The sequence below is a fragment of the Aedes albopictus genome, chromosome 3, assembly GCF_035046485.1.
Source record: "Aedes albopictus strain Foshan chromosome 3, AalbF5, whole genome shotgun sequence".
NCBI lineage: Eukaryota > Metazoa > Arthropoda > Insecta > Diptera > Culicidae > Aedes > Aedes albopictus.
The window spans coordinates 430434148-430459389 of NC_085138.1; the positions used below are offsets into that span (position 1 = coordinate 430434148).

General features: G+C 39.9%; 1 protein-coding gene across 3 annotated transcripts; it reads right to left on the bottom strand.

Moving 5' to 3' along the window:
* Positions 1-1703: 1703 nt before the first annotated feature.
* On the bottom strand, positions 1704-24520 carry LOC109621480 (zinc finger and SCAN domain-containing protein 10). Of its 3 annotated transcripts, XM_062856489.1 has the most exons (6): positions 24068-24520; positions 23763-23911; positions 13690-14478; positions 5037-5395; positions 4878-4962; positions 1704-4810 (listed from the first exon to the last, which is right to left on the bottom strand). In XM_062856489.1, the coding sequence occupies exons 3-6, from the start codon at positions 14468-14470 to the stop codon at positions 4491-4493; spliced, it is 1545 nt and encodes a 514-aa protein (XP_062712473.1). In that variant the 5' UTR covers positions 14471-14478; positions 23763-23911; positions 24068-24520; the 3' UTR covers positions 1704-4490. The 3 variants fall into 3 exon arrangements, with proteins under 3 accessions (XP_062712473.1, XP_029731744.2, XP_019931068.3); XM_029875884.2 differs by having other exon boundaries at positions 23763-24520; XM_020075509.3 differs by lacking the exons at positions 23763-23911; positions 24068-24520 and adding an exon at positions 14550-15046.
* Between the last annotated feature and the right edge of the window lie 722 nt (positions 24521-25242).

Consider the following 25242-nt stretch of genomic DNA (forward strand, 5'->3'; position numbering starts at 1 on the left):
GGCAAGTGATCACTACCATGAGGATCTTCGATCACCTTCCACGAGCAATCGAATGATAGTGAACTGGATCCCACAGAAAGATCAAGCCGACTTTCTTTGCCGTCGGATGCAATGCGTGTCACTTGACATGTATTCAAAACGTTCAAAGTGAAATCGTCACACAAATCATAGAAAGTAGCCGCTCTACGATCGTCATATAATTCGCCACACCCAGTACCATGTGAGTTCATATCACCCAGAATTAAAACTGGATGTGATAGTGCAGAAACTGCATTCCAAAGATGACGGCGGTTAATTGAAATACCTGGAGGAATGTAGACGGAAGCTACGCAAAGATCTTTACCCTTTACGTTTATTTGGCAAGCGACAATTTCTACACCAGGATGAGTGGGGATTGGAATTTTATAAAATGAGTACCGTAATCCGGATCAGAATTTTCGACCTTTCTTGAATAATTCTCTTGTTAAAGCAAACGTTACATGTTTTATATTTTTAAAACAAGCACTGGCCCTCTGAGTATGTGTTAAGCTTCACGAAAAAGTATTGTAAAACTTTAAAACATGTTTAAATAAGTTTTTTAATATATTTTTTTTATTCTGTTGATTTGGGGTAACATTGATCATGTCAGTGATCAATGTTCATTTGTGTTTAAAATACACTTACTAAATTCGGGGTCGCTGATTTCGAATATGTTGTCCAAATTCTTACAAATTATGTACTTTTTAAGTTATTTTAGGATTAAAATCCTCTAAACCACGAATAACGCCTAAAGGTAGGCAATGGCTTAAGGAATTGATAGCCGACTTTTAATAAATCGTATATTTTACTGAAAAATAGCATTTTCATAAAAAAAAAATCGTTTATTAAATTCAACTCTAGGATATCATATTGAAGTAATACAGTGATTTCGAACCTCACATTGTATCTAGTATTCACGCCAAGCATGAATGTTTGACAATGTATCTCATTGCGCTACGAAATAATTGCATGTCATTTAATAGCTAAATGATAGCAGATTACGATATACCATTCCATAGCAGAAACTGATTCAATGTAAATGCTTGTTTTAACATTTCATGAGGTGGGTCAAGCCGATCAATGTTACCCCGCTGATCAATGATACCCCGGATTACGGTAACACTTTTTGATCCCCAAGAGTACTCCCCCATAATGGTCATCTCTATCCCGGTATATAATATTGAAATCGTGGAAGTTGAGTTCGTCTTCAGAAGAGAGCCATGTTTCACAAAGTGCAAATATATCACCATCTGAGTTGTGAATCAAAAATTAAAACAGGTCTAATTTAGATTTTAACTATGACAGTTCCACTGTAGCACAGTGCCAGTGATCATATCTTGGAGGCCATGATTGTGTCAAATTCCGAAGATATTCTTCTACTGTTGGGATTAAAATATCAAGAATGCCTCGAAGAGTATCCGAAAGGCCAAGGGCATGATATAAGCGATCCACAAGAACCCTGAAAGTAAGCAGTCCTTGTTTTGGCTTGGGGGGTTTAGTTGAAGTTCGAGGAGCTTTTGTAGCCTTTTTTTTGCTACATTGTCGAATGCTTCTTTTTGAAGTATACTTAACAGTTGGAGGCGGATTGACTAGGTCTTTACTGCAGCATGGAACTGAGTAATCAGGAGCCTGTTTGTTCGGAGCAATCCCGGGGAAGATGATGACTTCCTTTTTCCAGGTGCGTGTACCTCCGAAGAAGATCCACCCTCATCAGTTTCGTCATCGTCCTGATCATCAGAAGACAACTCGTGAAAGGGATTTTCAACTGGGACAGCTGATTCAGACACGGATTCTGGTGTTTTAAAAGATTTCACCATCTCCGCATATGTCTGTTTGGAGCGCTTTATGATAGAGCGACTCTCATTTTGAATGCGTCTTTTATAAGCCGGGCAATCTTGCAAGTCATGTGGATCTCCGCCATAGTAGCTACACTTTTCAGCTTCCTGTGTGCAAGAGTCCTCTAAATGAGCCTGGTTGCATTTGCCACAACGAGGCTTGTTGTCGCAAAAGCTATCTGTGACCAAACTGCTTGCATTTGGTACAATTGAATACCTTCGGCCTAAAAAGATCACCATCAATGACTACAAAGTCTGGGAGAACGGAACCTGAGAAAACGCAGTACATGCTGGCAGGCGGAACCACGAACGACAGGACAAGCCTAGGCAGCAGTGTTACGATAGATGGGGACACTTTCAAGCTGATGGAGTATTTCGTCTACTTCGGATCCCTATTAACGGTAGACAACAACGTTAGCCGCGAAATACGAAGGCGCATCATCAGTGGAAGTCGGGCCTGTACACCAAAAGAATCTGCGGTCGAAAAGATTCACCCCCGTAACAAATGTATCATGTATAAAACGCTGATAAGACCGGTGTGGTTCTCAACGGGCACGAGATCTGTAGGGTGGAGCGGGGCAAGATGGGTCACCTAAGGATGGATCACCATAACTTTGTAAATACAAATCGTATTGGTTTGTATTCGTCCGCTACTCTTTATTACACTAGTTAGCTATGCTAAAAGTCGATAAAAAGTTCAATAAATACAAAATATGATGTTAAACAAGCAGTTTTAAAAAGTGATCGATTTTGCGCCGTGAAAAAAGTGCGGGGCAAGATGGGTCACCTTTTAAGTAATTCACATTTTCTCAAAGAAAAACGTCAAAATATAATATTTGTTCCGCATTCATATATGCTCCATATCCATACTAAGTAAACAAGAGCTATTAGTAAACATTTTATAAATTTATTTGGAATATAAAAAACTTTACAATTTGAGTGGTCCTAAGGCGACTTGAAAATCGATGTTTTCACTAAAAAATTATCATAATTTTATATTATAACTTTGAGTGTTCATTCCGCTTGATTGAAGTCATTTATGAGATAGTTTTGTAATAAAAAATAAAAAACTTTTGAATGCTTCAAAAATTCGTTCAAAATTGAAGGTGACCCATCTTGCCCCGCGGCCGTTTATATGGAGATTATATGGAATGTATCGCATAAGAAAAATGGCTAAAAACCATTTTATTTTTTATTTCCAATGAGAGTGAATAATTTTTCAATCAATGCCCCAAACTTTTGTATATTCGTGCTGGTCATCTAACAAAATTATTAGCATAATCAAAACATGAGTAATGCGCCAGAAAATGGCACTGACCCATCTTGCCCCGCCCCACCCTACTATATGCTCGAGGAGGACATGCATGCACTCGAAGTGTTCGAGCGGTGGGTGCTTAGGGCCTTCTTTTTCGGTTTGCAGCAGAACGGTGTGTAGCGGCAAAGAATAAATCACGAGCTTGCTGCACTCTACGGCGAACCTAGGATCCGGCAGGTCGCAAAAGCTGGAAGAATACGATGGGCAAGGCGTGTTAATGTTGTGAGAATGTCGGAAAACAACCATGCGAAGCTGGTGTTTGCAAGAGATCCGGATGGCACGAGAAGACCTGAAGGGCAGCGTGCAAGGTGAGCGCACCAGGTGCAGAACGATCTGGCAAGTGTGGGACGCGGTCGAGGTTGGAGGACTGAAATCACGAACCCAGTGTTGTAGCGAAAAATTGTTGATACAGTTTTATTATGGTTGTTATGTAATGCTAAATAAATGAATGAATATTTTCATGCTTTCCACACGATATAAACATGCAAAATAGATAACCCTGCACTGAGAAGCAGGCTTTGCCCCAGTGAGGATGTTACACTAAGTAGAAGTACAATAAGAAGAACTGCGCAGATTATGGCAAACAAATTTAATTGTAGCATTATTCTTTCCATTAATAAAACTCCTATTCACGATTTTCATTGTTGCGTATATTTTTATTATATATGGCTCACATTCTTACATTCTAATCAGTTATAATATATTAGGTCAGTGTTCATAAGTTTATGTATTCGTATAAGTGCAATAACGTCTCAATCCTAAAACAAAAGTCGACTCCTGAGTGCTAAATAAGAAAACATTTTGAACTATATCGCCCTTGGGCAATATCTAACTAAATAGTTGCGCGCTTGTTAACGTACATAATATTCTTCTTAAACTATGCTCAACAGTGTTCTTTCAATTTTGATATTAAATTTTGACTAGATCGTAACCAAGGAACAAACAGGTGATAAAGAACTCAAAACAAAGCTCGTCCGTTAAAATCGACGAACGCGAACAGAAAGTAACGTCTAACTAAAATTGCACAAAGATCCTACGCCTAATTCCATGCCAATACAGAGTTCAATATATCGATATACCGCTAAATACAGTGGGGACAGACAGAGATGATGATTCCTACGTAAAACACGACAATCGCACGAAACCTGACAATTTCAATCTCGGCCTGGCTCAATAAGTAATGCACGTAGCTGACCGGCCCGGACAGCCACTACAGAAATTCCGATTATTTTTGTATCCATCGTCAAATTCATAATAGCCAATATGGGACTAATAAAGAGAACCTAGACAATCTTTCGTTTTTTAGAAACTTTAGAACTCCTTTAAGCCATCATCTGCGCCGTCGGTGGGATCGGATGGTACTGAGGAGGCTGCAGCTGCGGGGTGCCCTGCGGCTGCAGTTGGATTTGTGCTTGTGGAGGTGCCTGCTGTTGTTGTTGTTGCTGCTGCTGCTGTTGCTGCAGATGTTGTTGAGTTGCGTTCTGTTGGTTGTTGGACTGATTGTTGCTGTTCTTGTTGCTACGGCCAGAACCCCCGGTTGTGCCGTTTTCGGTTCCACCTTGTTGGGCCTGCAGTTCGGCCTTCAGTCGGCGAGCAATGTGCGATCGGGTGTGCTTGCGGAGGTGGTCTTTACGATAGAAACCTGGGAGGAGAAAGGGACATATGAATCCTGCAATTTTCATAGGCTATGGTGGAAATCATCATCTTACCTTTGCCACACTCCTGACAGATATGTCTTTTCTCGCCAGAATGAATGACGATGTGCAGAGTTAACTGCTCCTTACGCTTGAAAGCCTAAGAAATAAGACACAAATTGTTTGAATTAGCTCCCACAAACTACAACCTAATCAATCTTTCAATCCCATTACCTTCAAACAGATAGTACACACAAACGGCCGTTCCGGGTTGTGGCTCTGCTTGTGGCGTGTCAGGTGGTCCTTTCGTTTGAGCGCGGCGTTGCAGATGTCGCAAATGAACCTACGTTCCAGGTTGTGCCCGATCAGGTGCTGCTCCAGCAGTTCCCGCTCCGGGTAGGCCATCTGACACTCGGGACACAGGAACAGCGGACTACCGTCCAGCGCCGTTCGGACTTGGATTTCTCCCGGCTTGGGGCGGGGTTTTCGCTCCTTCGGGGGCTTCTTCTTCTTTTTCTTCTTTTTCTTTTCGGGTCCACCGGTGGTGCCGGTTGTTGTGGTGGCTCCATTGATAGTGCCGGTACTGGTGGGTCCTAGGAAAGTGAGTAAAATGAAAAATTTAGAGAAACTAGTAATCAGCCAGTGTTGGAAATTCAAACCGTTTGTAGTAAATGACCGCCGTCTAGGCAATTCACCAAATACATTATTGAATCTATGAAGTAATTTTTAAAGCTATTATTGTATCTATGTGTAGTGAAACCTCGTAGCCGTGCGGTTAGGGTTATTAAGCTTCTAATCGCACCATGCTGTGGGGTGAGGTTTCGATTCCCGCTCCAGGTGATCAAACTTTTCGTATCAATTGGTGCATATGCTCCGAATTCAGGGGAATTTCAAGATATTTTAAAGGAATTTTCAGAAGCGTTTCAAGAATTTCAGGTGATATTAGGGATATCTCAGCAAACATTTTTGCTGTATAAGAGTTTATAAGAGCTTCCTTCCAAGAGCGTTTGCTTCATAAGCTTTTAAGCAACTACTTTTGTTTAGGGATATCCCTTGAGACCCCCTTGGAACGCCTCTGAAACATAATGAAACGCCACTGAACTTCAGTGGCGTTTCATTATGTTTCAGAGGCGTTCCAAGGGGGTCTCAAGCAGAGTTGATGTACACGTGCTCCCATGTACGGGAGCCACATGGCAAACGAGCTCCCAGGAGCTCTGTACAGGGCCCATATAGCCGAGGCGGTAAACGCACGGGTATTCAGCATGACCATGCTGAGGGTGACGGGTTCGATTCCCGGTCGGTCCAGGATCTTTTCGTAAAGGAAATTTCCTTGACTTCCTTGGGCATAGAGTATCTTCGTGCCTGCCACACGATATACGCATGCAAAATGGTCATTGGCAGAGGAAGCTCTCAGTTAATAACTGTGGAAGTGCTCATAGAACACTAAGCTGAGAAGCAGGCTTTGTCCCAATGAGGACGTTACGCCAAGAAGAGAGAGAGAGAGCTCTGTACATTTTGAGACTGAAAGTTGTGCGCCTCATTTTTCTCAAGATGTGTCTCATGAGCTTCGTCTCATGCGCTGATTAAATTAGAAAATTTCACGACAAAAACTTCCTAAACGAACGAGAATTGAAACCTTAACCTTTGCATTGAGAGTCCCTAGTCGTATCTTATAGACCAACCAGACACTCGAGTTGTGTATGGAAAAAAGTTGTTGAGGTTCTTCGTTACCAAGAAGTTGTTTTTCACCTTAGATACCAACAGCTCACGCAGCGCATGAGACGAGCTCCCCGGGAGCTATGCGCCTTGCTCGCACCCACCAAATTTTCGTGAGCCTCCTAGCAGCGCAGCACACTGCGATTTTGAAGAGCTGGGAGACAATTTGGTGGGAGGCTCGCTGTCACATTTATGTACACATGAGCAACGGGAAACTCTCTAGAATCCTCTTAGCCCTACAAGAGCATTACACCGCTTAAAAAATCCTAGATCGCTCCTAAAACCCCCTGAAACTCGGACGCCCTTGAGAGCCCCTGGAACACTTCTGGAAAGCCCTGTAACATCTCTGGGCCCACTTAATCCCATGGAAGACTCCTGAAACGCCTCTGAAACCCATTAAAAACTCTAGATCGCTCCTTAAACCTTTTGGAACGCCCTGAAATGCCCCTTGGACCATTTAAACTCTCTGAATCCTCCTGGAACACCCTTGAAACCCCTTGAAACCCTAGAACCGCCTTTCTCAAAATATGGGTCGCAACCTACCAGCCCCATAAGAAATACACGCGTCGGTAAAGAGGTTTGAGAAAGGCTGCCCTAGAACATTCGTGAAGCTCTCTGGAACACCCCTAAAACATCCCCGGAAAACCACTGAAACACCTTGAAATGCACGGTTAGATAAAAAGTTTATCTCAAAGTGTAAAAAACATCCATCCAGTTCTTGTAATGGATCTATGACATTTGGTCGAAACGAAATCTATTTTGTGAACGTGTGAAAACTTTTATAATTCAGTCAAATCCATATATGGTTGAAAGTCACTGCCAGCATGAAATGGTCTTATTTTCGCAAATTTTTCAGAGAATTCAATAATCTTGGTTTCATTTGATTCAGAAACTTATTTTTTAGTGACAGCATATCATCCGACTGGACCAAAGTTTTCGGATGATCCAGGATTTTCAGGATAATGTATTTCATACAATACAATGACCAAATTTTCAGCATGCCAGTTACAATAATAAGAAATGAACGGGGATCTGAACGGGCGTCCTTGAGCAGCAAAAATCTCTGACACGTAAAGTTCGATGTTCATTTTGGCTCAAGTTCAGTTCAAACGATAAACTGCACGTAAGAACAGCCTATAATAAGGAACAATGTTTGATGAAAATTCTGAAAGGCGTTCGACCAAATGACCCTTTCGGCCAATTTCGTTTTGAGGAATTGTTTTCGATATATTGGGTGATTTGCCAATTGTTAAAAATGCTGAACAGATTCTGAAAATCGTCATTCTAGGCATTTATTTTGAACTGCAATGCGGTAATAAATAGCTGTATATAAGCTAATTGTCGTTTTTCTGTCAAATACTGATCACTTTTTCATGTCTTCTTAATTTTCTTTTGTCAATTATCCCTTTTGTCCTATTCGACCTTTTATCCATTCGACCTTTTGTCCCATTCTACCTTTTGTCCCATGCGACCTTTTGTCCATTCGATTTTTCGTCCATTCGACCTTTTGTCCATTCGACCTTTTGTCCTCCGACCTTGTGTCCTTCGACCTTATGTCTTTCGATCTTTTGTCATAGATTCGTTCCAGCGGGTTTCAGTGGGTTTCAGGAATGTTCTGGGGGCTTTCAAGGGGGGTTTAGAGGATTCCAAGAGCGTTCCAGGAGTGTTCCAGGGTTCTTCAGAGGTTTTCAGAGAAACTTTAGAGGTTCTAGGGAGTCCTAGCGGCATTACAGAGGGCTTCAAGGGCGTTCCAGCGGATTTAGGGTGTGTCAGGGTCACTCCAGAGGTTTCCAAGGGGTTTCATAAGCGTTCCACGGGTTTTCTTTCGTTAAGTCAAGGGCGATCCACCAGGGGATACATCCCTGGTATCACCTTAGACTCTGAAATACATTAAAAACCCGTGAAACTTCCTTGAAAGCCCTGTAAATTCTCCATAAATCTCCCAGAAACACCTCCGGAACCCTCATGAAAATCCTCGAAATCCCTCTGATACATCCCAGAAACCCCCTTGGAATATCTAAGGAACTTCTAAACTCCCAAGAATCCTTCTGAAACTTGAAAATAAAAATCTGATAAATTTGTATCAGGTAATTTAAAATTTCGACTACACCAAAACCATTTAGGTAACGAGTCGGGACTGCCTAAATAGAGTTTTTACCTAAATGGATTCAGTTCATTACCTAAATGGATTTGAAGATTGCAAAGAAGTTTAAGAAGTTTGCTGGAGATATAAAGGGGACCATGCGGAGTTTCAGAGAGATTTCATGAGAGTTTCAAAAGTGGGGGGGGGGGGTTGTCAGGCATTGTAACGGGGGGGGGGGGAGTTTCAGGAGTATTTTCGGGGAGTTTCTCAGGGTCTCAGTTTCGTTACATGGGGTCCGAGGGGGTTTAAGGGGGATTTTAAAGGCTCAGTTAGCTTCAGATGATTTATGGCATTTTCGGGGGTTTCTGAGGATCTCAGGTGCGTTACATGGCGTTATGAAGGCGTTTTAGGTGATTTCTGAGGGTTTCAGGTGCGTTACATAAGGTCCGAGAAAGTTTTAGGGGGATTTCGAAGGCATTTCAGAAAGCTTCCGCTGATTTTTGGCGAGTTTCTAAGGTGTTACCCAGGCGTTACGAAGGTGTTTTCGGTGGTATCTGAGGGTGTCAGGTGCTTTTTTTATTAACGTGTATTTTAACTTAAATGCTAATTCTACACTTTGGTGTCAGGTGCGTTACATGGGGTTCGATGAGGTTTTGGGGGGGAATTTGAAAGCATTTTAGGCAGCTTCAGATGATTTTTGGCTAGTTTTAGAGGTGTTACGCAGGCATTACGTAGGCGTTTTTGAGGGTTTCTGAGGGTCTCAGGTGCGTTACATGGGGTCCGAGGGGGTTTTAAGGGGATTTCGAAGGCATTTCAGACAGCTTCGGATGATTTTTGGCGAGTTTCAGATGCGTTACTCAGGCGTTACGAAGGCGTTTTCGGTGTTGCATGAGACATGAGGCTGTGTAAGCATGACTTTTATTCAATAATTTTAGCACACAAGTTATGCGAGTAGATTCGATGACTTATGCTCAATAAAGTTCTTAGGAAACCTTAAACAGTACCAAACCAACCCCCCCCCCCCCTTTCCCCTGAGCACGCCCTGAACTCCCCTTAACTACACTTGCAACTTAATTCCATTATACCAATCTTATCCCCAATCTAAAACACTACAACTGCTCTGAACACAATCAGATTCCATTTAGGTAACGTTACCTAAATGGAGGGACCTAAATAGATTTTACCTAAATGGATTCGACCTAAATGAAGGTTTGAGTATACCGAAAGGAACCCTTTAACAATAAGCGGGATTCGGTCAACATTAGAATGAGCTACACTGAAAAATATTTTAACCCAGGGAATAAGTTAAAAAAACTCAAATTTGCAGCATTGGGTTGTTTTCAACCCCGCGCCCCACACGAATGTTGTCAAAAACGAAGAGAGAAGCACCGACACATGCGTGCTGCTCCGTTGAAGAAGCCAAATTTGGGTTATCTTGACTAAACCCAAATTTGCGTCAAATAAAGCCTCCGCTGCACAGTGGGAAAAAATAGGTATAAAACGCGAATAAATTCAATATCTCTGCTCGGAGTGGATGTATCCGAATGCATTTTTGACACAAACTGTAAAAATCTCTAAAGTTTCAGATAAGAAGGGTGCCATTCGCCGCCCGATGTTGGAAATAAGTGTATTGAGCTCGTTTTACCCCGCTCTCTCTCACACCTTTTTGAGAAAATCCTCATCTATTTCCGACTGGCGTGCAAAATAAATGACTTATTTTACTCGTATTTGTGAAAAAACTTCCATAGTATCGGCAATTTGACATAGAGTTGGTCCTACTCTTATGGAATGCGTTCCACTCCGGGCGAAATAGCATATGAAATTTCAAAGAAATAGGGGATATCGGGGTTATTTGAAGATATTTCAATTTTTAAGGCTGTGCGGTGAGCCAAACCAGCTCCATTCGATACTACGGAAGTTTTTGCACAAACGCGAATTTAATAAATCATTTATTTTGCACTACAGGATTTTTCTAAAATGCTTAAAATTAGAGAGAGTGGGGTAAAACGGGACCGATACACTGATTTCCAGCATCGTGCGGCGAATGATACCCTCCTTATCTGAAACTGTAGAGATTTTTGCAGTTTGTGTCAAAAACTCATTCGAATTCCTCCACTCCGAGCAGAGATATTGAATTTATTCGCGTTTTATATCTATTTTTTCCCATTGTGCGCTGGGTGAAAATAACTTACCAGTGGTAAGTTACCACTGGGTGAATTTTTTTGCCGCGATCAAATGAGAACTACTTAGTGACCACTATCGCGGTTTGACACAAATTTGAGTAATTCCACGGAGGTGCGGGATTGCGTCAAAAGAACTTAAATTTGGGTTGATTTGTAGTTTCGTGTAGCCTGAGGATGCATTCTACATTTGGGTTGCAGACATCCGGTGCAAATGTTCTATTTTCCTTTTCCAGGGAAACCTAAATCCAACTAGGGGCCGTCCATATACCTCGTGGACAAAAAAAACCTGATTTTGAACCCCCTCCCCCCTTCTAGTGGATAAGCGTGGACTTTTCGTTGATACCTACTCACCTCCCCTAATGTCCACGTAGACGCTGGAAAAAATACTTTTTTTTTCTTTTTTTAAACAAATATACGCGTGTTTTGTGTATTGTTAATTTTGAAATGTTTTTCATAAGAAAATTTTTATATTTTGTAAACAATGTCCAACAATTCATGATTTGCCGAATTAAAAATATTCTATAGCTTACGTAAAACAGATCATAGACATTGGTTTTTATTGATAAACAATCAAATACCTGATTCTTCGGTTTAACAAAATGCTGATGCAAACTTGTTAAAGTAAGAAAGATTTGAAAATCTCTAAAAATTGATATAAAACTTCAAGAAATTCATGTATGATCGTATGAAGAATAAGCAGTAAGCGAAAATTCACGAATAATAATTAAAAACAAAATTAGAACTTTGCTTAAAATTCCGATAGAAATTCCAATACTGCCACTGTTATTGGTATGCTTCACTGTATTTTTTAAAGACACTACACCGTCTTCAACCAGAGGTTGCACAGACTGAACGATCACAAACATTAGACAGTGGACAACACACACAAGTGTAGAATTTTCCGTTTGACGGAAGGTTTTCACCGACTGGAGCGGGAATCGAACCCACACTCCGAGGCTTAATAAATGGCCAGACGACTGACGCCCCTAACCGCACGGCCACGAAGCCCTGGAATTTCTATTTTTTTCTAAAAATTGAGGCAGAGAAATTTTACACTTATGTTGTTTTGTCATGATTTCTTCCAACAATTGTTTAAGTCAACAAAATAACTGTTATGAAGGAGAGTCAAGTTAATGATACAAAGTGATTCAATTCGTTGTTAAATTATTGTTTTTTTTTCTATATACTTAAACCAATACTATCCACGTGGACATTTGACAAACCCTCACCCACCTCTCCGTGGACAAGCGTGGGCTTTTCTCTAACCCCCTTCCCTCCTCTAAGTTGTTCACGTGGTGTATGGACGGCTCCTTATTAGTAATGACTGGATCTAAACGTTCACAGGGTTATGCATGTGTACCGTGAAATTATGCACGTCAAGTACAAAAAAAAAAACGCCGTATATTGACAACATACAGATCAATATTAGTAATTCAACACTAAACATAACTATGCCCGGTTATCACTTTGGATAACATCAGTCACATAATGACGAGATTTCATTAATTGATTTAGGTCCATCAGTTATCCTGAAATTGTGTTTTGTTGGGCAGTTTGCCTTTTAGTTTGCGGCATTTGCTGTTTGCATTGCTCAAACAACGATCAGGGATACATTTACTACAACAAGTATTTATAACAAGATGATATGTACAATTATCTACCCGTAACGTGGGTAGATCACCTTCTAATGGTGCGTTACGGCGTAAGATCTACCATAACAAATTTTGATTTCGCAATTCTCCCAGGTCAATTAATTTAAATGCAGGAAAATTACAAGATCAAAATTTAGTTTACTTTTTGTGTTTTGTTTAATTTTTGTGTTTTCACTACTAATACTCCATTTGTTTCAGTGTTATCGCTTGATTTTAACTATAACTTTAATATAATAACTATTTCTTTCAGCGCTGTTCAGGTAAATAAAGTTGTAATTATATATCATAAATAATATTTATTATTTCAGGTAAAATCAGGTAATTGGTCAACTATATAATTAATTATATTTAAATTACATGATACATGGGATTTTGGGAGGGGTAGCCTAAGGAAGCTAAATGAACTGGTTTCTGGACAAATGTTCGTGGGGTGGCCAGACTTTGTCACGAGATAACAACCATCGTGTTGTCTTCCGAAGGTTTCCAGTGAAATCAGCTTACCCTGCTACAACAAACCATCAGGTAGATCATTCCCTTCTGGTATGACTCTGCAGCCATAGGTAATCCTTGCGCTGATGGTGGGTACACAATCATCATCATCATCATCATCAGATGATATGTACAATTATCTTTTATGTAACAAACTCAAATAAACAAAATAAAATCCCTAACACAGTGTAATAACATAGTACAATAAACACAGCAACAAAACTGATGTTTCCACTAAAACGATCTTTGTTATACATAATTTCGATAACCGAAACAGTGGAGCATACTAGCTTTCTTTATCATGAACAAAAAGTTTACATTTAATGTATTTATATCATCGTGTTGCAAGTTACATCGTTTGACGGTACCGTCTTAGGGGCAGTTCATATAGCACTTAGATCAAAATTTGGCAATCTCAGACCCCCTCGTAGACTTTTGTCCATACAACAATTTTTAAATTTGTATGGATCTTAGATATTGGTTAGAAACCATCCCCCCCTCCTCACTCCAAAAAGTATACGTAGTTCATGGCCGCTTAGTAAAGGGTGTTATTTATGTACGTAGAAAAAGCTTGGAAAACTATAGAAGTTTACTTATCAGGAAAAACCTTTGCAAAGCCGGGAAATTATATTTTGTCTTTTAGACACCCTGAACAATTTCAATATCACTTCATAATTTGAAAGCTCAGCAATTGATTCTTCGGTCAATCATAATATTTTCACCAAAAAAAAAAACACTTTTCATGCAACCACCGATTCACCTACCTTGTTGACCATGCAGTTGCTGTTGTTGCTGTTGCTGCTGCTGTTGCAGCGACTGCCCACCTCCCACCTGATTCTGGTGGCCCAAGATACTGGCAATGGCTTGCGACGCGGGCAAAATCATTCCATTCGAGTGCTGGTTCGAGGCTCCGTTCACGTTCTGCGTCTGTGTCTGCGACATCTCGATGGAGGAGAGAGGATTTTGCGTTTCCTTTTTGATGTTCTCGGCTGAATATTTCAAAAAGTGATGGAGCGACAGCGGCAGGGCGGTGCCCGGAAGATGCGAGAGGTAGTCTGCGACGGATGCACCGGGAGCGAGCGACTGCCAGCTCGAGTTCTGCAGGACACGTTTGCTGTCCGCTTGCTGGAGCAACGCGCTGATGTCCTGCGTGATTTCCTGAGGTTGGGCCCCGGCGCTGCTGGAGATCGTTGACTGAGGGTACATGTTCCGTTGTTTGATGTCGTTCACCTCGGAATGCTGACTGTAGGGAATCGTGTACTGGCCGCTGGTGGTGGTCGCAGGTACAATCGTTGCGCCATGTTGGCCGTTATATTTGTTCGAATTCAGCACGTTGGATGCGGTATCCTCTGGGCGGAATTTTCCCAAAATCGGAGCGTGGGATTGGTTGAAATGGGCCATGTTGACGTTTGAGTTGATGGTGTGATATCGATTGTTGGTATCGTGGGAGGTCGAGGGAACGCTGGTCACCAACCCACTGCTCGCAAACTGATGGATTCCCGGAATCGTTCCGGGAAAATGAGTTCCAAACGGTGAAAAGTTCATTTTTAGATCTGGAAGTATTCCGAGAATTGAGAAGTTAGAACGCATAAAAATGGCAAAGTTGAACTTTTAAGAAACTAACTATTTTTAGCGAAAGCCTTCATCTCGAACGGAGAGGGGTGTGTTTCTGCACTCAAAGCCTATCGTAGAATGCTTTTCCGTCCAGCTTTTCTTCGCCATCCATCCTATCCGACCCGACCCGAACCCAACCGCCATTGCCAAGGGAAAAAAGGTTCTAAATATATACTTCATTCAAGATTCTTTTTTTTTGCATTTTCCGTTCCGTTTTTCTTCCATTAGTTGGAATACGTTGGTTTTCCTGCCGCTCAGAGACACCCACACCATAGCCCACCGACTGCCGCTCAGAGTGGCGAAAGGCGCGCGTAGTGTAGGAGTAGAATAACAAAATCGTAAAAAGCGGGTTGGGGGAAGCGCAGCACAGTAGTGGGGGAGCAGCAGGCTCGAAGAAATCAGCTACCTGAGTCCTTTTTCCCACAACCTTCTCCCACCACCACCGCACGGAGGGAGGTCGTTTTCCATCACACCATCAAGTTTCCGTTGATGGAAACAAGCAGTGCTGTAGTTGGCGCTATGGGAAGATTCTTCTCTATTTTATTCGAAAAATTTTATTCATGTAACGAGTTTCAAAAAGTAGAGTTGCCGAGAGGCTTGCCGAGTTACGAAGAGTGCTGAAAAAATCGAGTTTTGCAATGAGCTACATACAAAATTTCATGCAAATTTTTTTCATTATACAACTCATTTGGGTTGCATAATGTTCATAATGAACATTATGCAACTATTTATTATTATGCAACTCATTTCAGTTGCATAATGCACCAGTGCAAAAAAGTTGACCATTATGATACTGAAATGACTTATATAAAATAGAAATTATGATACTTAATTGCATAATAGTAGTTTACGCAACAAGGTGCAGAATGATGATTTTTACAGCACGAGTCGTACATTTATCCAACGAGGCTTGCCGAGTTGGATAATAAGACGAGTTCTGGAAAAATCGAGTTCTGCACCGAGTTGCGTACAACGTTTTTTGCAATTTCATAAATTACCCTTAAGGATAGTTTTCAACAAAACTTTTTCATCAAACTGCACACTGATGTTCATAGCCATGTTTAAGAAAATCTGAACATAACAGGTTATACTGTGCAGTTGTCACAATTTTTCAAAACTGCGTCCACAAAGCATCAAGAAGTTGACCAAAACTGAAAACAGTGCTGTAATGGTTCATTACACAACGCAAATCAGTGCTGTAATGAACCATTACAGCACTGTTAATATGGTGTGGGAAAGTAGGCCTTTTCCTGTCAGATTTGCGTGAGGTAAAACAGCCTATTACGATGAGAAATTGCAAAAACATTTTCACATCATCTTACCAAATAGAAGTAAAGGTTTGATTGGTGGCGCGATGCTCATTGTTCATGTGTTTGTTGAATTCTGACATTTTCTTCCGATGAACATATTTGTCTCACATCATATTTAACCCTAGGAGGATATTGGGGCCAAACATCTTAGGAGGGTTAAGAAAAGGCATAATCAAACGATAGTATGCCTAGATGGAGCCTGTGCTGGAGTTGCTATCATCATTCACAGGTACATCCATTATTTGAAACTTTGGGTATTTTTGTAGAAACAAGCATTGGTAAACATCATACTCTCATTGCGGCCTACTTGCCTTTTTAATGCACTGGCCATCAGATATGTTTTCTTTTATCCGATTTGTGAGATTCGACTCGCAAAGAGCGAAAATTTTCATAATTGATTATTTTAATGCGAAACACCGTTCGTGGAATAATCTTCAGTCTTATTCCAACGGCAGGATTTTATTTCATGAGTGCTCCTCAGGGTATTATTCTATTCAATATCCCGATGTGTGATTTATTATATATATATATGTGAGTGATTTATTTCCATCCCTCAACAATTGATTTGGTCTTAACTGACTCAAGTCAGCATTGTAGCCAATTGGTTACTCATGCTGAATCCGATTCTGGCCTGTAACATTTCAAATTTCGCATGAAGTGAATTTTAATCCAATCAGTTTTATTTTCAATTATCATAGAGCTGACTGCGATACATATAAAACATACATCGATAGTCTTTTAAATGTTAATGTTTCATTGTAAACACGTTTTGATATTGACAATGCCCTCGAAACTTTGACTAGTTGTATAGTCGAAGCAAGCGGCGCGTTAAAACCAAAGTGTGAAGTCAAATTTGACTCAGTTATTATTGACGACGATCTGAATCTTCTGATTCGTTTTAAAAACGTGAGACGAAGACAATTTCAAAGAACTCGAGACTAGACTCGAGATCTCAACGCAGCATGACTGATACTGAGGATGATTACAAGTGGTAGTCGAATACGCGTATCTGTCAAAGGATAAGCAAAACAGGGCGGAATTAAAAGGTACAAGCTGATTACACTGATTTAATAGTTTAGTTATTTTTAAGGCTCAAATAACCATCATTCAGTCATCAGCAATCATCATTTTTTCAAAAGCAGTTTTCTTCCTCTAAGTCACAAAACCGCCATTGAAAATTATTTCACTGTTATCCAGATGGTGGCCAGAGTGCGGTGATAAATTTTTATTAACATTGGTTGAGATTTCAGCGAGAAAACTGCTTTTCAGTTTTTGCTAAACGATGATGGTTTGTTTCCTCTTAAAACCAAATTTCCTGTACCTAACTGTCGTTTTTTGTGCACCCTAATATTGATTCTTTTTTTTTTTAATTTTTACCTGATTTTGATGTAAGTTTTACACAACAACTGCATATTATTATTACATATTTTATAGACTGCGGTCAAGTTGGAAAACTGTTCCCCTACTTGTAGTGTTGTAGTGTAGATCAATTACCCATAGGCGCTGTCCCGCCGAAAAGGAGTTAAACGGTCAAAAGCGTAGACGTAGAGAAGAACAATTAAACAGTATCGCAGGTTTCGTATGAATAACTGTCTAATGTCAACAATGATTCAAGATATAACTTTCGTGTTGAAAATAAAAAAAGAAAAACAAATATATAGTTCATTATTTCTTTGTGGATTTTGTTGAAAAATAGTGATTTTATTTACACAAAAACAGTTCTGAGTTCAAAATAAACGTAATAAAGCCTGTATCCACAATAATCAGGACACAGAAATGCAACTGTAACTATCGGTAAAATGCGCTAAAAAATGACTCTGGTGTATATATATTATTTGTACCAAATTTCATCAAAATCGATACATTATATTACAAAAAGACGTGCATGCAAGCATTTTGTACAATCATTACCAATTTTCATCTTCTCCGCTACAATCAAAAATACAATAAGGAAAATGATGAAATTTCGTACCAAGTTATTATACATATGGAGACATTGTGTAATTGTGATTGTTTTCCGTATTTTTCAAATGCGATGTATGCCTTTACTTATAACAGGCGAATACCTCTGCCAATTTGTACGAAATTTTCACAGAAGTCAGCTAATTTACATGAATACTGGAATAGTATTTTCATCATTACACTCAACCAAATAAACCTAAGATTATCATTAAATCTAACTTATGAACTAACCTTTAAATAATCCTTCATAACGATTGGAATGGATTTCATAAGGTCGCTTTATGACGCTTTATGACAGCTGAGCTTTTATACACATTCAGCAACACGATATTCTCAAGCGTCGATAGCCGTGTGGGTTGGGCACAAGCTCAGTGATCTCGACGTTCATGAATCGATTCCGGTCTGCATCATTTTACGATTTTTCTGCTCTTTCCATAAGTTTATCTTATGTTATTAAGTCATTATCTATTCATAAGGTATTCTTATGGCAAAATTTCATTAAGTATTTTTATGAATTTCGGTAGTTTACTTCACTGAGTGTACAATCGGAACAATAAGGTTTGCTCACTAATTAATTAAAGGCTTAAAATCATGGTTAGTTCCAATAAAAATGTTTTATAACTTAAATTACTAGTTAAAAATAAAAAATACTTCACTTTTGCAAAAAGAAAAAAACTAAAAATGACTTTTAAAGAAAAACTAGAAATGGACGTGCAAATTTCTTTTAATTCCACTACTTTGCTTATCTTCGGACAGATATCCCTATTTCGTCTGCGACTTACAGACTTCTTCATTGTCGAGTGTATTAGGGTAGCGATCCACTTGGGCAGCGGCCGGTATTTTGGGCACTCTTCGTTATAACTCAGTCAATTCCAAACCAATTGACTTGAAATTCTGTACACGGCCAGATACTATACGTATCTCATCGCGTTCCAAAAATTGTGTCAATTGGTTCAGAATTGGCTGAGTTATAGTAGAAAAGTGCCCAAAATAGGACCCCTGCCGAGATGGCTCCACTTCCCTATACAATTGTTGATGGAGCATCGATTTTGTTAACATTTTGTCGACACAAGAAATGTATAGGGGAGACTGGGTAGACTTGATCCCTTTTTCCTAGATTGCCTGTAACTTTAAGAAAAACACAAAATTAGCTCCGTTTTCCGTACAGAATGGCAGGTAAACATCTATTGCAAGTTTATACACAACAGAAATAATTTAAATTATTCAATATTGTGTTTTTATGGAGGCATGTCTTATGATGTATTTTTCAAAAATGAGTCACAATTGAGGGGGTTAGAAGCAAAGGGGTGTAAGTGACAAAAAACACTTTCGAGTAAATGAGGTTTAAAGTTTTTGATAAATTTTTCATCCCATACAAAATGTATGGAGCTCCAAAATCAACCCAATTTTCTCTGATTTATTGTAATTTTTCCAATCATCGTAAAAACAATCTTAAAAAAGTTCCTGAAAGCTTAAAATCTGAAGAATTTTATGATATGCTCAACTCAAAATCGACAAAATGGTCACTTACACCCCTTTGATTCTGGGCCCCTCAATTGATCCCCATAGGTAATTCAAAGGGAAAATAGCTCCAGAAGCTTACTATTCATTTCTTTCCAAGTTTCCTTATATTTTTGATGAATATGGTGTATTTGAAATTGTAAGATTTCCTTAATTTGTTAAGAATATGCCGTATTTTGAAAATGGGGAGACTTGATCCCCCTTTTTATGGTGTGTAATAAAATAACAATTATCTGACACGTTTTATCATTGAATAGGGGAGATCGGGGCATAATGGACACCCGGGGCGAAATGGACACCCCTGTTTTTGTCGAAACGGTTGACTTTTAAAAAGTACCATTAATATTCCTAAAAAATAATTAAAATATCATTGAAATTGAAATACGTTTTTCATATGGTGAAATTCTTATAATTTACAAACAGCAGCAAATAAGGTATTATGAGTGTTTGAGTGTATCCACCTTAAATAAACAAGTGAATTGTTACCTTATCTACATGTATACGCAGATATATTAATGGATGAATTATTTTATTTATTATCAGAATTAACTAATAAATTGCAATTTTAATGTTGTAGTCGATTCGGGGCGAAAATGAACACCGGCAATAACGAATGGATGTACGCACATTGCATACTGTTAAGCGTTTTAGAGAGCTTGGAAAAATCAATTCGATTATTTTAGCCTACAATTTATTTTATTAATTTTGCTGTTATGTAAACTCATCTAAGATGGAGTATTATATCCGTCGTATCGATCTCTATATGCAAATTATTTAACTGGTCGATTTAGTCAATGAATAAGCATAAAATATGCAGGGGTGTCCATTATGCCCCGGTGAGTGTCCAATTCGCCCTTTCTTAAGAGCCCTCAAAAACACACGCTTTACAAATCATTATTTCGTGACAATAAAGACATTCTACCTGCTGTAAATGATTAAAATACGTAGGAAACACGCTAAAGTTATAAGCCAACTGATAATATGTCAAGTTTTTCGCTGTTATCAGGCCTAACGTACTCATTTGCTTGGGGTGTCCATTATGCCCCTACATCCCCTATCAGGTATCAGTAGGTCGGCTCTAGAGGCACGTTCTCCTCCATTTGGGAAATTTGTGCCATCCCCTATACTATGTACATCCCCTATACTATCATTCCAAGTAAATAGAGGCTTCCAAATAGATTTTTTTCCATGTGCAATGTATGTGTAATCTGAAGGGATCAAGTCTTCCCATGTCACTGCTGTATATTCTAAGTTGCATCAATTAAAATATTTATATAACAGCCTTATTTGGATAAATACGTTTGATAGTATTTTATTTAGGGTATTGGTTCCCTTCTTAAGCATGTGGCTCCCATTTTCATCCTACGAAAAACAAAGGATTGAAGCGCTGTTTGTTTTGTTTCTTATTTATGTATTTTTTGTTAGAAGTGAGCACCCATGAAAACAAAAAGAACGGAATCAATCGGTGCCGTAATCGCTTGTTTTCGAATAGGATGAATATGGGAGCGTGAGATTAATGATGGAACACATACCCTATACTATGTGCTGTGAAATTTTGACACGATTTGGTTTAATGTCCACAAAGTTATAGCGATTTTTTGGAATCGCTTAAAAGATTTCTGAAGGAGGGTAACTCTCGCTGAGACCGTCCCACTATTTACACCATGTCTTCAAAAATGTTTAAGGTGGCGATTTTCTGAAAGTCCCCCCCAAAAAAGTAAGAAAAATGCATTTGGTTTATCAATTTGATGGACCCCCCGTTAGTTAGAGCCACAACCATTTTTGCGGATCCCTCGATTTTGATCAATTGTTGGCTCATTCAAACCTTTATAACTCAAAAGTTTTTCCGAAAACCACCTCATAACAAAATATTGTTGAAAAGAGGAAAGATAGGGCTACTATTTACAGTTATAAAAAGTTGGGTCGGCCATATTGATTTTGGCCGCCATCTTGGATGTTCATACCAAAACTGTTTTTTCACCATGTTGGCAACCGCCGATTTTCAAAATTTTTGCGTCAATCGAAAGCGGGGACATTTTTGCACAACATATCAAAAATTTAGAGATATATCTTTTTCCAATCAAAAGTTATCTGCATGGATGGATGGATTGTGAAGTTTAGGAAACGCACAAAACGAGCAGACAAATTTGTAGAAAAATATTGTAAATGAACTGTTGGATTGTAACTGTTACTATCTGAAATATAATTGACACGAATGCACCATTGTGGTGTAAAATGTCATTAATAAACCAAAAAAAAATAGCAAGATATATAAATACTGAAAATAACAGAAAAGAAAAAAAATATTACAAAAAATAGTTTTTTGAAAGTTTTTATAAAAAAAAATCTTATTTTTAATTGCTCTGGTGGAACCTTTAATAGGGTATTGGTATTGGTGGAACCTTTAATAGGGTATTGGGATCAAGTCTTCCCATGTCACTGCTGTATATTCTAAGTTGCATCAATTAAAATATTTATATAACAGCCTTATTTGGATAAATACGTTTGATAGTATTTTATTTAGGGTATTGATTCCCTTCTTAAGCATGTGGATCCTATTTTCATCCTACGAAGAAACAAAGAATTGAAGCACTGTTTGTTTTGTTTCATATTTTTGTATTTTTTATTAGAAGTGAACACGCATGAAAACAAAAAAAAACGGAATCAATCGGTGTCGTAATAACTTGTTTTCGAATAGGATGAATTTGGGAGCGTGAGATTATTTATGGCACTCAGACCCTATTTAAAGATTTTTTTTTAGAAAATTGTTTTACAAATATGCAGCAAATAGGGTACGAGTTAATCTCACGCTCCCATGTTCATCCTATTCGAAAACAAGTGATTACAGCACCAATTGACTCCGTTCTTTTTGGTTCCATGCGTGTTCACTTCTGATAAAAAATACAAAAATAAGAAACAAAACAAACAGCGTTTCAATCCTTTGTTTTTAGTAGTATAAAAATGGCAGTCACATGCTTAATAAGGGACCCTTTGCATATCTTTAATTTTCGGGTTGCGCACCTAGAATTGACATGATTTTTCATCAAACATAGCTTTTTTTTGGGACAGCCCTGCAATCACTTTATTTTACATTTTACATTGCCGTCCTGCCGATTAATACAGCAAAGTTAAGATTATCACATTTCCCATCACATTTCAATCATCATGAATCATAAAAGCAAAAATTGATTTTTAAACATTTCTCGTACAACCTTCACCCTTGTGACCAGGGGCGTACAATTTCGTTTCAATGATACACTTTCATGCAACATTTGAATGAGTCACTTCAAGTGTTTCATACATTTTTCTAATGACTCGGTCGTTAAAATAAACTTTTCCACTCATCGTAGCACTCGGTAGTCTCCCACCCGGTCGCATTGCTTGTGCTTCACCCGTCAGAGCATTAGTGTCTCACTGCTGCGCGCTAGTCTCTCAATGGTTACGGGCGCCGGTTAATTGGATTTTAGTGGTCGAATTTGTTATCCTCTTTCATAAAACATAATTATCATTCTATTGGCGTGCACCACTATTTAAAAATGTGGTTTAAATAGTGTTTTTAGCATGTTGAAGTATTTCAATGACTCATAAATGAAACGAAAATCCAAGTGTATCATCCCATGTTTCATACACACTTGTTTCTGTAGCAGCAACGAACGAGTGTGTAGCTGGGTGAGAGATGAAGCATCACAGCAGTCCGTTCGCATGGGAAACGATTTGCTACAGTCGTCGTACGTCATGTTTTCCTTTCGAAATTGCACGACCCTGCTTGTGACCTTATCAACAGATAAAATGCGACCAAATTTTCCCAAACCGCTCTCACATGCAACCCTGACCACCCCCGCCCTACTTCGATCCAACCCATCCCCCTCCTGGAGTATTTTCCGCCACCTCCTCAGGATTTTTCGGACGCGGGCTTTACGGTATACGCAATTTTCCCAGCATGTGCTCTCTACAACCAACTCTACTACGCTGCAGCAGAGCGGAGCCAAAACCCCGACCCAAAACGCGGTCCCCAAAATGGTGCGATGTGATGATGGCAAAGATGGTGGCGGAGGATCATCGCGCGGAGTTGGAGTCGTCGCCGTCGCCGTCCTCGTCGGTCCTCCGTCGACACTCGACGACGACGACGACGCGCACATAGAACAAAGCCTACGCTGCTATACCGAGCAGCACTGTGCTGTGACGACGCTCGCTGGTGGAAAGAGAAAATGGTGGATGGAGTCGCAGCAGCGGAAGCAGATTCACTTTCACTTTTTTCCCGCAGGGCCGCCGGGGCGTGAGGCACAAATTCAAAACAAAATCCCTTTCCTCTGGTGGCTGCCTACCCGTCGTGTTACGATGGAATCCTTTTTTTTTTTGCTACCCCTTTCGGTGTTTTGAGGAAGATTCACTCGGGGGAGATGGATCACTTTTGGGTCTTACCCACTTACCGTTTCTTCTGCGAGGATTTGTGTAGTCCTGGATTTTTTTCCTTCAATATTCTGGAATGGAAACTGGGAGAAACGGGACACTCAGCACGGTTTCATCCTGTCAGGACGTCGTCACCACTCGGAATGAGGGACCTGGCGCGCACTTGACTCTACTACTCCCGGGGAAGGAACCAACCAATACAGGAGACAATTAAATGTGTGTTTGAACGGGAAAAAAGCTGGATGGACTTTATTATTATCGATTAAAATAAAAATATATGTTTTATTTTTACGACTGTAGCACAGGACTGGAACTACTACACTACCACTCCTGCCTGTTTCCTCTTCTGCTCGGGCTTCGTCTGCTTCCACGCGTCCGACCGGCGCACAAGGATGGGAGACGCACCGCGCCGCAGCACATCCTGATGCCTACATGCCATAGTATTTACGGGTTTGGGAAGGTTGTATGTTTTGGTGGAGGGGGAGTTGTTGCCGCACAGCAGCGAGTGGAAAAGTGGAAAAGCCTCACCCCGCCTGCGCCACACCACAAAGACACACTTCGACAGACGAAACGAAACGGAACGGGCACCGACGGACGGACGACCGATGACGACGACAACGACGATAACGGGGAATGGGTGTCGTGCGATGGTTGGGCGCGTGCTTATCGGTTGCTATCGCCTAGGGTGGGCGCGCTTTCCGGACTGGTTGGTGAGGGAAATTTCTCATTGCGGTTTTTCTTTAGGGACTAGTAAACGTCCTTGAAAATTGGTGGGATAAACATTGGAGTTAGGGATATTTCACATTTTTGTGGATGCATCTATATGCAAAGCGGTGCCTATACAAAGCGGTTTGTGTCATCTAGTTTAATTACACAAGTTATTGGATTGGACGCACTTTTAACGTACATTCACAAAAACTTTCAAACGTAGAATAAGAATGTCTACCACAAGGTCATCTTTAAATTATTTTTTTCCAAATATTCTATGTTCTATGACAGCATCCATTTATTACGTATAGCTAAAATCGACATTTGTCGATCACCTCCCCTCTACGTAACGTTTTTTTTTTTGTATGAAAACCCGATTTTTTATGGGCCGTATCAGGTATCAAGCATCAGTAGGTCGGCTCCAGAGGCACGATCTCCTCCATTTGAGAAATTTGTGCCATCGCCATGAATACGAGCCTATTCATCATTTACCTGAGGGAGAAGGGAAGGAAAAAAGGATGGAACATGGAAAAGGACAGGTAAAAGAATAGGATTGTCATACACGACATTTGAGACACTTCAGAGAATACAAACAAGGCTGCCACAATGGCCGACTTGAGCCCCTACTCACGTTTTCAAGAGCACCAATCTTGAAAATTCGCAAACAAATGCTCTCGATTTGGAAAAGCTGCCTCTTTTTGCAAGTGAGCAAAGCCAGGATAAACAAGTGCGGCTTGGTTCGATGCTTCGTTGAAAAGGGCACAGTAATAAAGTATAAAGCGTAAAGAGAGC